Source organism: Melanotaenia boesemani, chromosome 9, assembly GCF_017639745.1.
Source record: "Melanotaenia boesemani isolate fMelBoe1 chromosome 9, fMelBoe1.pri, whole genome shotgun sequence".
Classification (NCBI taxonomy): domain Eukaryota; kingdom Metazoa; phylum Chordata; class Actinopteri; order Atheriniformes; family Melanotaeniidae; genus Melanotaenia; species Melanotaenia boesemani.
In genome coordinates this window covers 37,630,640-37,643,417 of record NC_055690.1, presented here as the reverse complement: position 1 = coordinate 37,643,417, position 12,778 = coordinate 37,630,640, and the positions used below count along the sequence as shown (strand labels likewise).

General features: G+C 39.8%; 1 protein-coding gene and 3 long non-coding RNA genes across 4 annotated transcripts; 2 read left to right on the top strand and 2 right to left on the bottom strand.

Moving 5' to 3' along the window:
• Window positions 1–803: 803 nt before the first annotated feature.
• Window positions 804–3,260, top strand: LOC121645650. The gene is made up of 3 exons (XR_006011472.1): window positions 804–823; window positions 3,019–3,112; window positions 3,197–3,260. It is a non-coding gene; the product is annotated as an uncharacterized LOC121645650 (long non-coding RNA).
• A 225-nt stretch (window positions 3,261–3,485) lies between these two features.
• LOC121645645 lies at window positions 3,486–8,850 on the top strand. Its single transcript, XM_041994233.1, has 5 exons — window positions 3,486–3,782; window positions 4,928–4,997; window positions 5,064–5,237; window positions 5,670–5,846; window positions 8,545–8,850. Exons 1-5 carry the CDS (start codon window positions 3,762–3,764, stop codon window positions 8,754–8,756), a joined length of 654 nt encoding a protein of 217 aa, XP_041850167.1. The 5' UTR covers window positions 3,486–3,761; the 3' UTR covers window positions 8,757–8,850.
• Window positions 6,175–8,361, bottom strand: LOC121645652. Its single transcript, XR_006011474.1, has 3 exons — window positions 8,249–8,361; window positions 8,118–8,176; window positions 6,175–6,493 (listed from the first exon to the last, which is right to left on the bottom strand). It is a non-coding gene; the product is annotated as an uncharacterized LOC121645652 (long non-coding RNA).
• Window positions 8,851–11,270: 2,420 nt separating the features above from the next.
• LOC121645649 lies at window positions 11,271–12,766 on the bottom strand. Its single transcript, XR_006011471.1, has 3 exons — window positions 12,470–12,766; window positions 12,206–12,249; window positions 11,271–11,488 (listed from the first exon to the last, which is right to left on the bottom strand). It is a non-coding gene; the product is annotated as an uncharacterized LOC121645649 (long non-coding RNA).
• Window positions 12,767–12,778: the final 12 nt, after the last annotated feature.

Below are 12,778 nucleotides of genomic sequence, written 5' to 3'. Positions count from 1 at the left end.
AATATGACCCATGTCTGAAGTTTTCTGTAACTGTTAAAATTTTTTATTTGAATACTGGTATTTTTTTCTGACATTTTCATAACTATAGTATGTATGCTGCCGATTCTTCCACCAGCACAAATCTGCTCCTGTGGCCCAGACCAAGAGTATACCATCTCTCCAGGAAAGCAGACTGTCTTGGTGACTATCAATGGTATGTTGACACTTCCTTCTACTCTCTGGATACCATCACAGGCCGATGATGGCTTACTATTATCACTTTGTCCTGTTTTGTAAGGATACTTTTGAAACGGTATATGTTGTTTTGTTTTGTTTTGTTTTTTTTCAGGTCCATACAATCTTTGTCTGCCTGCTGTGTATTGCCCACATTGCTCCTGCAAGTGGACCCCAGGGATCAGTGACCTGATTAGTAGCCGATACTGGCCAGCAACAGCAAGTTGCCAAATGCTGTTCAAATTTGATGTCTTTGCATCATTTGAACAGATGAAGTTGGCCAGCCCAGCTACGTCCCAAAAAGCATTTATAAGAATGCTTGAACATCGGGCACATTGCACAGGACGGGTAAGAACTCTTGTAATTCGAAAATTTGAATTCCAAACTGCAAAGTTTTTAATTAACCAAAATAATACCATCCTCGTTTTCAGAATGGCAGTATATGCAGTGATACATTCCACAGGGTGTATCGTGAATTTGCCTTCTGCAACTGGAAGAAAGAGCATCTGTGTCAGGTTGAGCCCTTCAAGTGCCCTGCCTGCACACCAGACATGCTTGCCATAGCTGCAGATGGTAACAGAAAGCAGTACCGCTTTAAGAAATCCAAAGGGTTAGCAGACTAATCTTTGTAATTGATATATTAACTATAATGAACCTCATTGCTAAGAAAAATATATTTCAATGTACATACAATTCATATTCCATCATTCATGGCATCTAAAATTATTATTCTAATTTGAAAATCTTTCTGGACAGTCAGAAAACAAAGTTTATAACCACATAATTGCAATATTGTAATTCATGATTATAATCCTAAAATATAACACATTCAAAGTAACTATGTAGAAAAGCCTTGAATGTTCAGCATTACTCTTTAGTTGATACTTTCAGGCCACATTTGATGTAGTAAATGGATATAGACATACGCGGTTTCAATAGGGTGGCTAGGGGGGCCGGTGCCACCCCCAAGGTTTGATTGGCCACCCCTGATGCCACCCCAAAGATCTTTGAAGCTCATTGGTTTGCATCCATTTGAGCTTCCAGAAATTTACCGGCCGGACAGGACTTGGACGCAACAGGTGCACAGGATCGGTGGGCGGCAGCAGTTTTTTTTTTATTTTTATCTACAGTTTACTCATGGTAAGTCAATTTTCCCAGTCCTTTGCTACTTTTTGGTTTGCTGCTGTAATAAATTTTTTTTGAATGTTTGCTTTACTTTTAAGCCTACTACAGTGCTTACGTTTTTGGCTAGTAACACTAGCTTGTACTGTAAAACTCGTTTGGATGCTGGGGTGTGTTGGTATCTATGTTTGCTGAATGGTAGACTCCTCGCTCCGTGGTAAAAGTCAGGCAAAAATCCAATTTGTCTGCGGGTCCACCAAAAATAGACCAAAGGCTTTTTTTAAAGCCCTAATTGATCATGGCAGAGGGTCGCAATGCGTCGGTTTTCACTGCTTTGCCATGATCAATTAAGGCTTTAAAAAAAAATTTTTCCCTCCGGAGTGCCTTGGGTTTGTTTTTGGTGAGCCTGTTGACAAATTAGATTTTTGCCCGACTTTTAGCACAGAGGGAGGAGTCTACCATTCAGCAAACGTAGATACTAACTTGTACTGCATTTGGCAAACTAGTAACACTGGCTGCGGCTCTGAAGTGCATCATGCTAAAGCACAACAGCGCGAAATGCGCGTTATTAAACATGTCGGGACATGTGTAACTAAATGCTTTTTCAAATAACTTGCAATAAAAATGAACTGATAAAACGAGAAATTTTCAGTAAGAAAGTGTGGAAAAAAAAAAAAAACAAACAAAAAAAACAGGATTGTCCAAAGATGTCACACCAGTTTCCTCTTCATGTGTGAATGCTGTTTTGTTTGTTTATTTTTTTTAACATGAGAAGTTTGTAGCTCATATGATCGCCTTTCAAGCTCTTGTACTTCATGAATATGCCTAACTATTTTTAAGAGTGAAGTACTCACTGCTCAAGCTGAGCAGGGCAGCAGCAGAACTGATATCATTTGACAAGTTGATATATATGATCCACTCCACTACATGTCGAAGTGTTCTTGGGCAAGACACTGAACCCTATATGTGCCTGAATGTTAGTTACTAGCACCACGTATGTTACAATATCTGGGTGAATAAGACATGTCATGTTAAAGCACTTTGAGTAGTCACATGACTAGAAAAGCGCTCTACAAGTACAGTTCCATTTACCCATTCCATTTAATCTTTTGTTTCACAACAGCCCACTTCTAGGTAAAAGGCCCCTGTCTTCAGCTCTTTTTATAGTTTTTACTGATATGACTGCAGATACTTGGTTTATTTACAGTTTAGTACAATATTTTTTACATTCAAGGGCCTTACAATGTTGCTTTAAAATATTTTGAAGATATTTGAATGATTTTAGCATATATTGGTTGAATATTATTGCATATGAAAACGTGCATGTTTTCATGCACATTTTTAATGTGGCCACCTCTGGAAATCCCTAAGCCACCCCTTGGCCACCCCTGTGAAAAATTCCTAGAACCGCCACTGGATATAGATATAGATATTTTTACACTTGGTCAGATGTATTATAGCCCTGTTCATAACGTGGTTGTAATATCACAGTTCCATGACAACAATCCATTAATTTGTTCGGGAACTTTTTGTATCCGTTCCATAGCCCTAATCCACACCCAACAGCTTTACCCTTACAGTAAACCAATATTTAACTACTCGCTTTATGCCAACTTTCAGCTTTCATTTCCACAGGTGACATAAAGGTTGTAATAAAATAAGGAAATTCCTCTTATTTAACAGGACAGATGAACAATCTCTTTTTGATGGCCTGTTCATTGCACAAGATGCCCAAGTGTCTGCCTTTGTGGATCAGACAAGAAGCCAGATGACGATTGTAAGGTTTTATCCAACCACCTACCCCTTCGTCTTTATTTTTTACTTGTCTCCGGGCTACATGTAACAGTTTGTCTCCTTTCAGAGAACTGGTCATGATGTATGTGGGCCGGCAACTTTTACTGCAGGGCGAGAAACCTCCCAGAAGTTCAGGGCCAAGGTGGACGAGGAGGGCCTGGAAATTGCCGTTTGCAGACACGGAATCTTGCTACAAGGCTTGAATCACTACCGTGGAGGAATTTATGCTTACCCACTGTTCCTGCAGAAGGAGTTGGCTCAGGCTGCAAACATCAAATTCTTTTGTATGGACCTCACTTGCAGGTGATCTTAACCCTTACCATACCTGAAGCTTGAATCGGTTTTCTACACTGTATTAACTCATTTTAGCTTGGCACAACAGGCCTAAAATCATACCTTTGGGACATTATGGCTGTAGAAAGTTGATATGGCTTATTTGGTATCACCTCTGTGTCCAGCAGATACAAGGTATTATTAGCATTAGCATTTATTTTGCTACATGTTTGTCTGTGGTTGGTAATAGAGTTTTTACTGGTGACCTCCCCCGATTTGTCTCCTTATCATTATGTCAGTATGCACCCCAAACACTTAAGTGGTTTTCTCATTACAGGTATTGGCCATACTTGGAGAAGATGGCAGAGAAGTTGTCAGAGCTCCAACCACTGACAGAGATGAGGCCTTTTCTGTCTGTAATGCATGCCAAGGCTCACACTGGCAAATGTGTGGTACAGTGTGCAAGTTAAAAGTTTCTTTTCACACTAGAAAAATTCCAAGTCTGACCAAATTCATTACTATAAATCATGTGAGAACAGTCAGTCCACATATTGATCAGATACAGTATATCTGGTGTGTAGGAAAGAAAGTAAATACAGAAAGTTTATAACTCGTGCATATATTTGTGTGTTTGTTTGTTTTATTTTCGAGCAGGTGAGGTGGGGTGGCAGAAACCAGGATGGTGCAGGAAATACTGTTGGTGAGGAGGTGGAGCAAGTGAACAGCTTTCTCTCAAGGGCAGCTCTGACCACAAAATACATGACCAAGTCAGGTTGGTTTAAAAAAAATAAAAATTAAAAAAAGGCATGCTTTGACACTGCTTGAATTGACATATTTTCTATTTTACAGGGAGAGCCGATATGATAACAATGCTTGCCATGGGATGGAACAACAGGAAGGTGGAGAGTCTACACAAGACACTGGCGAAGCGATTTGTTAAAGTAAGACGTCTACACTGTATTTTAGTATTTTAACATTTACATTTGTCATTTCAAGCATTTACATAGCAAAACTTTGTAGTCTTTTTAACCAACCTAAACGTATACAAGGCTAATCAACATTCACCTCATTCACACATTCATACAAAGGTGGCTGAGGCTACTGTACAATGTGCCACCTGCTCATCAGATTATCATTCACACACACAGCAATATGGGGTTCAATATCTTTTCCAAGAATACTTTGACATGTAGACTGAAAAGTATTGAGCGTTTTTCAACAGCAGATAGACAATTGAATAAAAATTATTCTTGCATTGTATTTTTTCTTCTGAAAACATAAATAGATTACACAGAGCAGAAAAGGAAGCAGCAAATCTTCAGCATCTCCAGCATGACCTCAACATCACTTTGGAGGACACAGAACAGTGGATTGAGGATGTGAAGCAGTGGGCAGCCACTGGTATGTAACACGGTTGCCGGTGTGTCAGATTGGTACTGTCATTCATTTGGCTACGTTTGGTTTTCCATCTCTGCTTATTTGTGTTTTTCAAGGGAAACATGGTGCTCATAGTAGCCAGGAAGAACTCCAGAGAGAGATTGATGAGATCATCTATTCCCTCAGAAGGAAGAAGCATGATCTCTACCGACAAAATGGTATTTAGTTTTGCATCACTTAACTAATGCTTGTTTGTTGTTCTTAATACTTTTTTAATATAACAGACAGCAATCAAATGAGGCAACGGAAACGGAGGAGACTGGGTGAGCTCAAAAAGAAACTCAGAGAGAAGATCGTCCAATACAACACAGTTGCTGCCGATGAAGACAAAATTGACTCAGAAGCAGCATGCAGTCTCTCTGATGAAGTCGTTCTCCCTTGGGAGGCACAAGGAGATGGTAAGCAAAGTGGTACCATTTGTGTGCTTGTTGGTGACCATTAATCTAAGTAGTAGGTATAAGTGTGTTCATGTTAATATTAAGCTGTGGATATTGGTATAAGACGACCAATGGGCTCTATGCACAACTCCACTACTTCAAGAACTTAAGGCAGCTCCTTTGTTTCCTGTCTTTCAGTACTGGATGAACTGATTAATCCAGGTGTGTCTGGCCATTTAATGAGGTCTGGCACACCTGGATTAATCAGTCTGTCTAATAATGAAAGACAGGAAACAAAGGAGCTCCCTTAAGTTCAGGAAGTAGTGGAGTTGTGCATAGAGCCCATTAAAAATTAGTGGGCCACATAATGATCAATACTGAAAATTCTGGTAGAACATGTTGAAAAGTTTTGATTGATTCCCATCTGTTCTTTTTTTTTTTTTTTCAAAATAGTGGTGAGTCTCCGTTTGAAGAGGCGACTTTTTGACCAGGTCATGCTGGTCAGGCGCATGGAAGAGGAGAAACCAATCCTTGTGAAGGAGATGACTCAACATTATCAGTACCTGAGAAAGGCATTGGACAAACTGGACAACCTCCTCCATCACACTGAAGAGAACATCAAGAACCATAGTATTGTGGCATGACGAGGGTAGGGCCTTAATAAGTAGCTTCGTTGATAAGAATGTGACAACGCCACCCAGGGGAATTTCACCCCCGGGAACCTTCTGGCTCTTAAAAGTAATAGCTAGGTTTATATCATGAGCAGAGTCCGTTCCAATTCACAATAATCTTTATTTAAACAATCAAAATAAAATAAACTGTCGGCGGGTATTTAACAATAAAACTAAAGACACAGGTTGTGGGGAGGGCAACCATTCCCAACATTAACCAAATAGGGGAAAACAAGACAAACTCAAACCAAACCACCAGTGTAGACACATCAACCGTGCTCAAACGACCACCACCAGGGAGGGGAATGTTGCTCGGAGCCCACAGCACCTGTACACAAAACACAGAATTAAAAGTACGCCACCGACAGTTAAACTAAAATCTAGTAGAAATATGCCATCAAGCAGGACAACAAATAAAAGGTAAACTTCAGCGCCACAAGTCCAGAATAATCCGTCCAGTGTAATCAGTTCAGGCACGCCAGAACAGCAGGGCTGCCGATGATCACTTCCGCCGAGTCGCCACCTGTATCCGTGCCGGCAACGCGCCGTGTTATCCGGGGTAGAGGAGGAGGGGCAGCCAATGGTGCAATCCCTGCGGCTATACTCCTGCTCACACACACACACACACAGGAGTGATTAAAACAATCTTCACTGGTGCAAAACTTATGACAGGGCAGACTCACCACTAGGGATGTTATGCTCGAGCGGTCTGCTTGATCACGTGTCGAGCATGTGACACGGAAGTGTTGTGAGCATTGTTTCTGAGCATTGATTCAGCATGCCAAATGTCACGTGATAGACCAAACGAGGCCTCGTTACGTCATCAGCGCGGGATCTTTGAAGGGACCGGGCTTGTCAATCTCTCAGATTCCAAACGCTGAGGAGATCGCGGGTTTTTGAGAGGAGATTCTGTAGCGATTGTGCGACATTGCATTTTGAAAACAAATTTAGGAAAAGCATCACATCAGCATGAGCTTATATTGAATCACATTTAGCTTTTAGAGATTTGGGGAAACAAACGTCTGCGCGAGACGCCGTTGCCAGAGTAACTGCTGAAGAAGCTCGGAGTATGAAAGAAGGACGGAGCAGGCGGTGCCTTCAACATCACAGGTAAGCTTAATTCCCCTTTCTTTATATAGATGTTTTTTAAATAGCCTTGCAAAGAGCAGACTTTAAAGTTAATCATAAACTTCAACGAGAAGCATCTGAGGAAACGTCTCAGTCTACAGCTGCAGAGGAAAAACCACAACCTGCAGGACCTTAGACACCAAGCTGGTTTCTGATCACCATCAGCACCACAATTTAATGTTTTTAAACGTGGTTAATTACAATTTTGTTCTTGTGTTTCTTTCAGGTGCAACCTCTCCAAAGCTGGAAAGGTAGTGTGCCAGAAGAGGAGCAGATTGAAGCCTAACAGAAAATACGTTTTTAAGTAAAAATCTATGACACATCAGTTTCCAAAGTTTTTTTTCTCATAATACATTTCAAGATTCAAAGTGTCTTTGTCATTTGCACAGTAAGGAAACAAGTTTCCCCTGAACAATGAAAATCTTACTTTGCCGTCCAACCTGAATGCCATAAAACATTATAAAATAAAAATAAACAATTTGAAAAAAAAAAAAACTAGATAGACGATAAAAAAAACTGAGTAAATAATCTATGTACATAAATGTGCAGTGTGCTATAAACTGTTGTTCCACATTTAACAACGATCAGCTAAACAAAAGAAAACAACTCAGGAGGTAGATAAAAACACGCATTTGCAATATCTATTATAAATAATAAGACACATAAAACAGTAAACAATTTTATTACAACTGTATTAAATAACACAGTCACTATACCCGTCGCACAAACACTCCTTCCCTCATGCCTTCCCACTGAGTAACTACTATCATTACAGATTGGTTTACTTAAGTTACACCACAATTCTGTTACCTAAACAAATGTTACCTAATACCCCTCCTTGTTATTTATATGAACAACAGAAAATAAATATTCACTTGGATGGTAGATTACGTATCGTTTATTGAACACGTATTCAAAGTTCAGATAGGAATGACAGATGTGAGGTGTCAACGCTGTCCTTCTGATACATCAGACACCCACAGCCAGCAGATGGAGCTCTTTGGTTTGGTCAAATGATTCAGAACACTAAGCCATTTTCAAGCATTTGGTTCAAAGTTGGCTCGATGATTCATGAGGCCTCGCTTTCACCATCCCTACTCACCACATCCAGGTACCAGCAGCAGCGCGATCACTCCTGTCCACAACCGCGCTTGCCCACAGCTGCGAGTGTGGGAGGCCTAGTTAGCAAGTTAGCCTATACTTCTGCTAAGATGGATATTAGTTGCGGCTTACCCTTTCGGAATGTCCTCCTGCACCCAGCCACGCCAACCTGCCACTGCAGCCACCAGGCAAAGAGGAAGCGAATTCCTAAGCTTCCTATCCCCTGTGCTTTTATACTCCCCCAGCACCACCACTTTAATAAGTGGTGGTGCTGGCAGCACAGTGCCATCTAGTGGCGAGGAGGTATTAACCCTCCTGTCACAGTATGTTCTACAAATATTCTATTATATTCTAAAAGGACCATGGCATTACCTGTTTCCAACTTTATCTGCCTATTTTTAAATTTCATTCTTCAATTTTCACTCAAGCTACTCCTACAGATATGACAGAGGCTGGATACAGGGGACTGCACTGCTGTCTTCTACAGAAGAAAGACATTCTTCAGAAGAAACTGAGTGCTGTCACCAGCACCTATGCCCGTGTAGACACAGACCCCGGTGTTTTTAACGTGTTGGAAGAAGATCTGGAGGACTTTGAAGAGGATTACAGCAGTTCAGAACTTTCAGATGAAGAAATGTAGTACGTCACGTAGAGCAGGTTGTGCATCAGCTGCCACAGATGACTGAACGTATGAGCAATTTCTCTGAAACTTTTGTTTTTTTTTTCTCTCTCTCTGGCTGTCGGACCACTTGGAAAACTCCTGGTATTCCCAATGGCCAGTCCGCCCCTGGCATCAATACATTTGGACATGTGTGGGTCATGCAGTTATTACATGCTGAATATGTCTGGAGGAGAAGTTATTGTTATTTTATTTTCTATGAAATGTGTACATGTAAACAGTTACATCTGGAATAAATACATGCCAGTTTACTCCACATCTACTGTGTCTTGTTTTAAATCCATCTGTTAAATTTAAAAACATCTCAAGTTTGAGTTCATTTGCACAATAAAAAAAAGGAAAATTAAGCATAGTCTACATGTTGTACAGGCGAATTGGCGACGACATCGATACAAACTACACAAGGAAGAATGGGGACAGAGACGCTATATTTCTGGTGTGTCTTTGCACCCTTGTAGCATGTTCACAAGCGGCAACGTTTAGCTAACACGTTTATTATTAAGCGATCTGATTGATTAACTTGTATGGAGCACCCTCTCGGTAGGAAGCCACATTATATTTAAACAAACTTTAAACCACTTTTTTACTCAACAACAAAAATAGATCCAAGTTACGAGCCCCGAAGTTCTGTTTTGAAACGTTGCTGAATCCGTTCTGCCATTGAACATACCCTCTGTAGACTGCGAAACAGAGCGACTGGAATAAGTGCTAAAATAGCATTATTTAATGTTTATGTAAATGTTTTCATGTCAGCAAATTAATCAAAATACAAAAATATACGATGTAGTTTGAGTTTTTATGTTGAAAAATGAGTACATAGATAATTTCGAAACCCTAATGTGACAACCCTAAACCTAACCCGGAAGAATACTTAAGGAACTACAATTTGTACAGAGTTGCAATATGGAGAAGCGTGGTGCGCCACATGTTTTGTAGTTCTGAACTGTTTTCCCTATTATGTGGTAAGATTACAAGGAAGATTGTAGGTTCTCCGTGGGTTTTTGAGGGTGGAAAACATGTATTTGTAATCAAATTTGAGATTTCTTGTTGTTTAGAGGGTTAAATTATGTTTTTATGGGTTTTAACTCAACACAGTGGCGCCCCCTGTTGGATTACCTTCGGTTATGATAGTGGAGGTCAAGACCTTTCCAAAACAGTTGACCCCATATCTGTAACACTTTTTGTTCCTGTTCTGTAAGCCTTCAAAAATGTCACATTTTCAAGGTTCAAAGGTCACTCCTGAGGAGAAGGAACCTTGCACAGTTTTCATACTGATATATGTTACTATCTAGGTTGAGACCTTTCCAGTGATGTCTTCATTGTTATCCTACGACAAAGTAAATTTTTCATCTTTGCTCCAAGCCAGCCCCTTCCAGGTATAGTTTCTTGCACCCTTTTCAAGGCCAACGTGGATAAAATCAGAAAATGACATTTTCACAGATATTTGCCAACCAGATGTGTTTAACATATTGATGACTGGCCTATGCACCATCATACTTCTAATTTTTGACCAGTTTACATCAATTATTTCCCCATTATCACCATAATGCTAACCATTCTATGTAAATAATTAAGGTTCAAAGGTCAATATTTCAAGCAGGAGCCATTTAGAATCTTCATGCTGACGTTTGTTGCTCCACAGGTCAAGACCTTTCCATTTATGTATTTCAATTAGTCCTATGACAAAGGTTTGATTTTAATACTTCATGGTCATAGCCTTGCCCAGATTAAGATTTCTAGAGCCATTTAGAGGCTCAGTGGGCTCTATGCACAGCTCCACTACTTCCTGAACTTAAGGCAGCTCCTTTGATTCCTGTCTTTCATTACTGGATGAACTGATTAATCCGGGTGTGCTCAACCTCAGCCATCACAACAGCAATGGCTAGACACACCTGAATTAATCAGTTCACCCAGTAATGAAAGAGTGGAAACATGGAGCTCCCTTATGTTCCCTAACTGTGCATAAAGCACATTGTTTGAATTCTGAAATCAAGGTTCCAAGGTCAATATTTCATTATATTTAATGATTTATGTATCAGAAAGAACACAGCCAGCAGCACGTATGTTATTTTAAAATATTTTATCACACATTTAGCCAGATATGAATATTGAAGTGCTGCTCTTCATATGATAACTTTCTTCTTTCCTTGACTTCTCTTTCTCTCCGCCATCATGGGTTTCTCTCGTTGCCCTGACCTGGGGGAGCTGCTAGTGGGAGGGAGGTAGAGAGAGAGAGAGAAAAAGAGAGAGTGGCAGAGAGAGTGGTGGAGAGTGAGAGACTGGCAGGTAGTTAGAGACAGTGGCAGAGGGAGAGAGGCAGAGAGATGAAAGATGTGCGCTGTTTGCAGACAGATTTAAGAGAGAAGCTATGTTCATTTGCATGAACTGGAGTGTTTTAAAGACAAGACTGCACCAAAAGTATCTCATCACGCTTGTGTTGTTCAGGTACCAATATTCATCAGCCCTCGAGCTGATGCTTCCCAGAATTACATGAAATGCATCCAACAATAATATAACACAATGACAAAGTGTTTGAAAGTAAAACAATATGTTTATTACCTTCCCAACAACAGAAAACAAACAACTTACCAAAACAAATTTGTGTCACATAACACAACAAACACAATTTTAACAATTTTTTTTAAGGAAGAACGTTGTCTTTGGGCTCCCAGGAGTTTTTCCACTTTGCTCCACTGTAAGACAGACAGAGAGACCGTAAAAAGTATCACTGTCACATTCTAACATTTGAAATATGTACCATGCTGATACTGAACTACTTTTAATGAGGCATGGAGTCTTCAGTTATATATTAATTCTTTCTTGTTGTTATTCTTATTATCATCAAAATACCCAAGCATACTACCAATGATCTTGCAACCTCGTCCATTTTTCAGAAGTCTCACAATCTGGTCTCTTATGTTCAGGCAATTCCTTAAAATGTGGAGCGATGTTTCATTAAACACAACCCTCACCAAAGCTCTTTTCAAGTCTTGATGACTATGCAATGTGTTTTGCAAAGCAAGTGACTATTCGCCCCATTCACACAGCCTGAGGCTACCATCTACCAGAATATCCATCCACCCACAGTCACACACTGGGGGCTACGCCATCAGAACCAACTGGATTTGGAATTGGGCAACTGGTTCAGTATGTTGCCCAAATTAACTTCAACATGTAGACTGGTCACAGGTGAACACGATTCTGTCAGTTCAACCAAACAATTAAATTTTCATTTTGTATTTTAATTTAAATACAATACACTACACTGCCCAAACAGTATTTGACCTCTCTGTGGAATGCTTGATGAGAAGACTTTGCAGTTGCTTATAATTGAAGATTAAGTTGATAAAAATATTTGTTTCCCTAACCCAATCACCATCAGTACAATAAACTTCAGATAATATACACACCATCCAGAGCAAGGTTGCCACTCCACCAACACCTCGACACAACCCTTAACAAGACACAAAGTAAAATTAGTGACAAAAATGAAAAATGGACAGCAAATACAACCTGAAGCACAAGTAATGTCAAATTAAAAAGTGTAATATGACTAAAGATTGCCACCCTCTTTTAAACAAAGCACCTTGACGTATTTCTGTGCAGACAATTACAGGGTATGGTTCCAAAGAGTTATTTTCATCATCAGTAATTTCTTATGTCTTGGAACAAACCTCTCTGAGTCTTTGACTCAGAATCCTTTTGTAGGGGAAAACGCTTAGACCTTGATGAATGGGGCATTCTGAAATGAATGAAAAGATGGTAATAATTCTTAACAGACATCTTATTCTCTGTTCACATCTTGATATTGCCATGAGGAAAAAGTTCTAAATAATGCTAACACTTCTAATAACAAAAATGATTGGTAACTGATATCTGAACAGGACCTGTTTTCAATTATGTAACAGTAACATGACATGGAAGGAGCACATTTTGGAGATAAGGACATTTGCCCATGATTTTTTTTTTTTTTATTATTAATG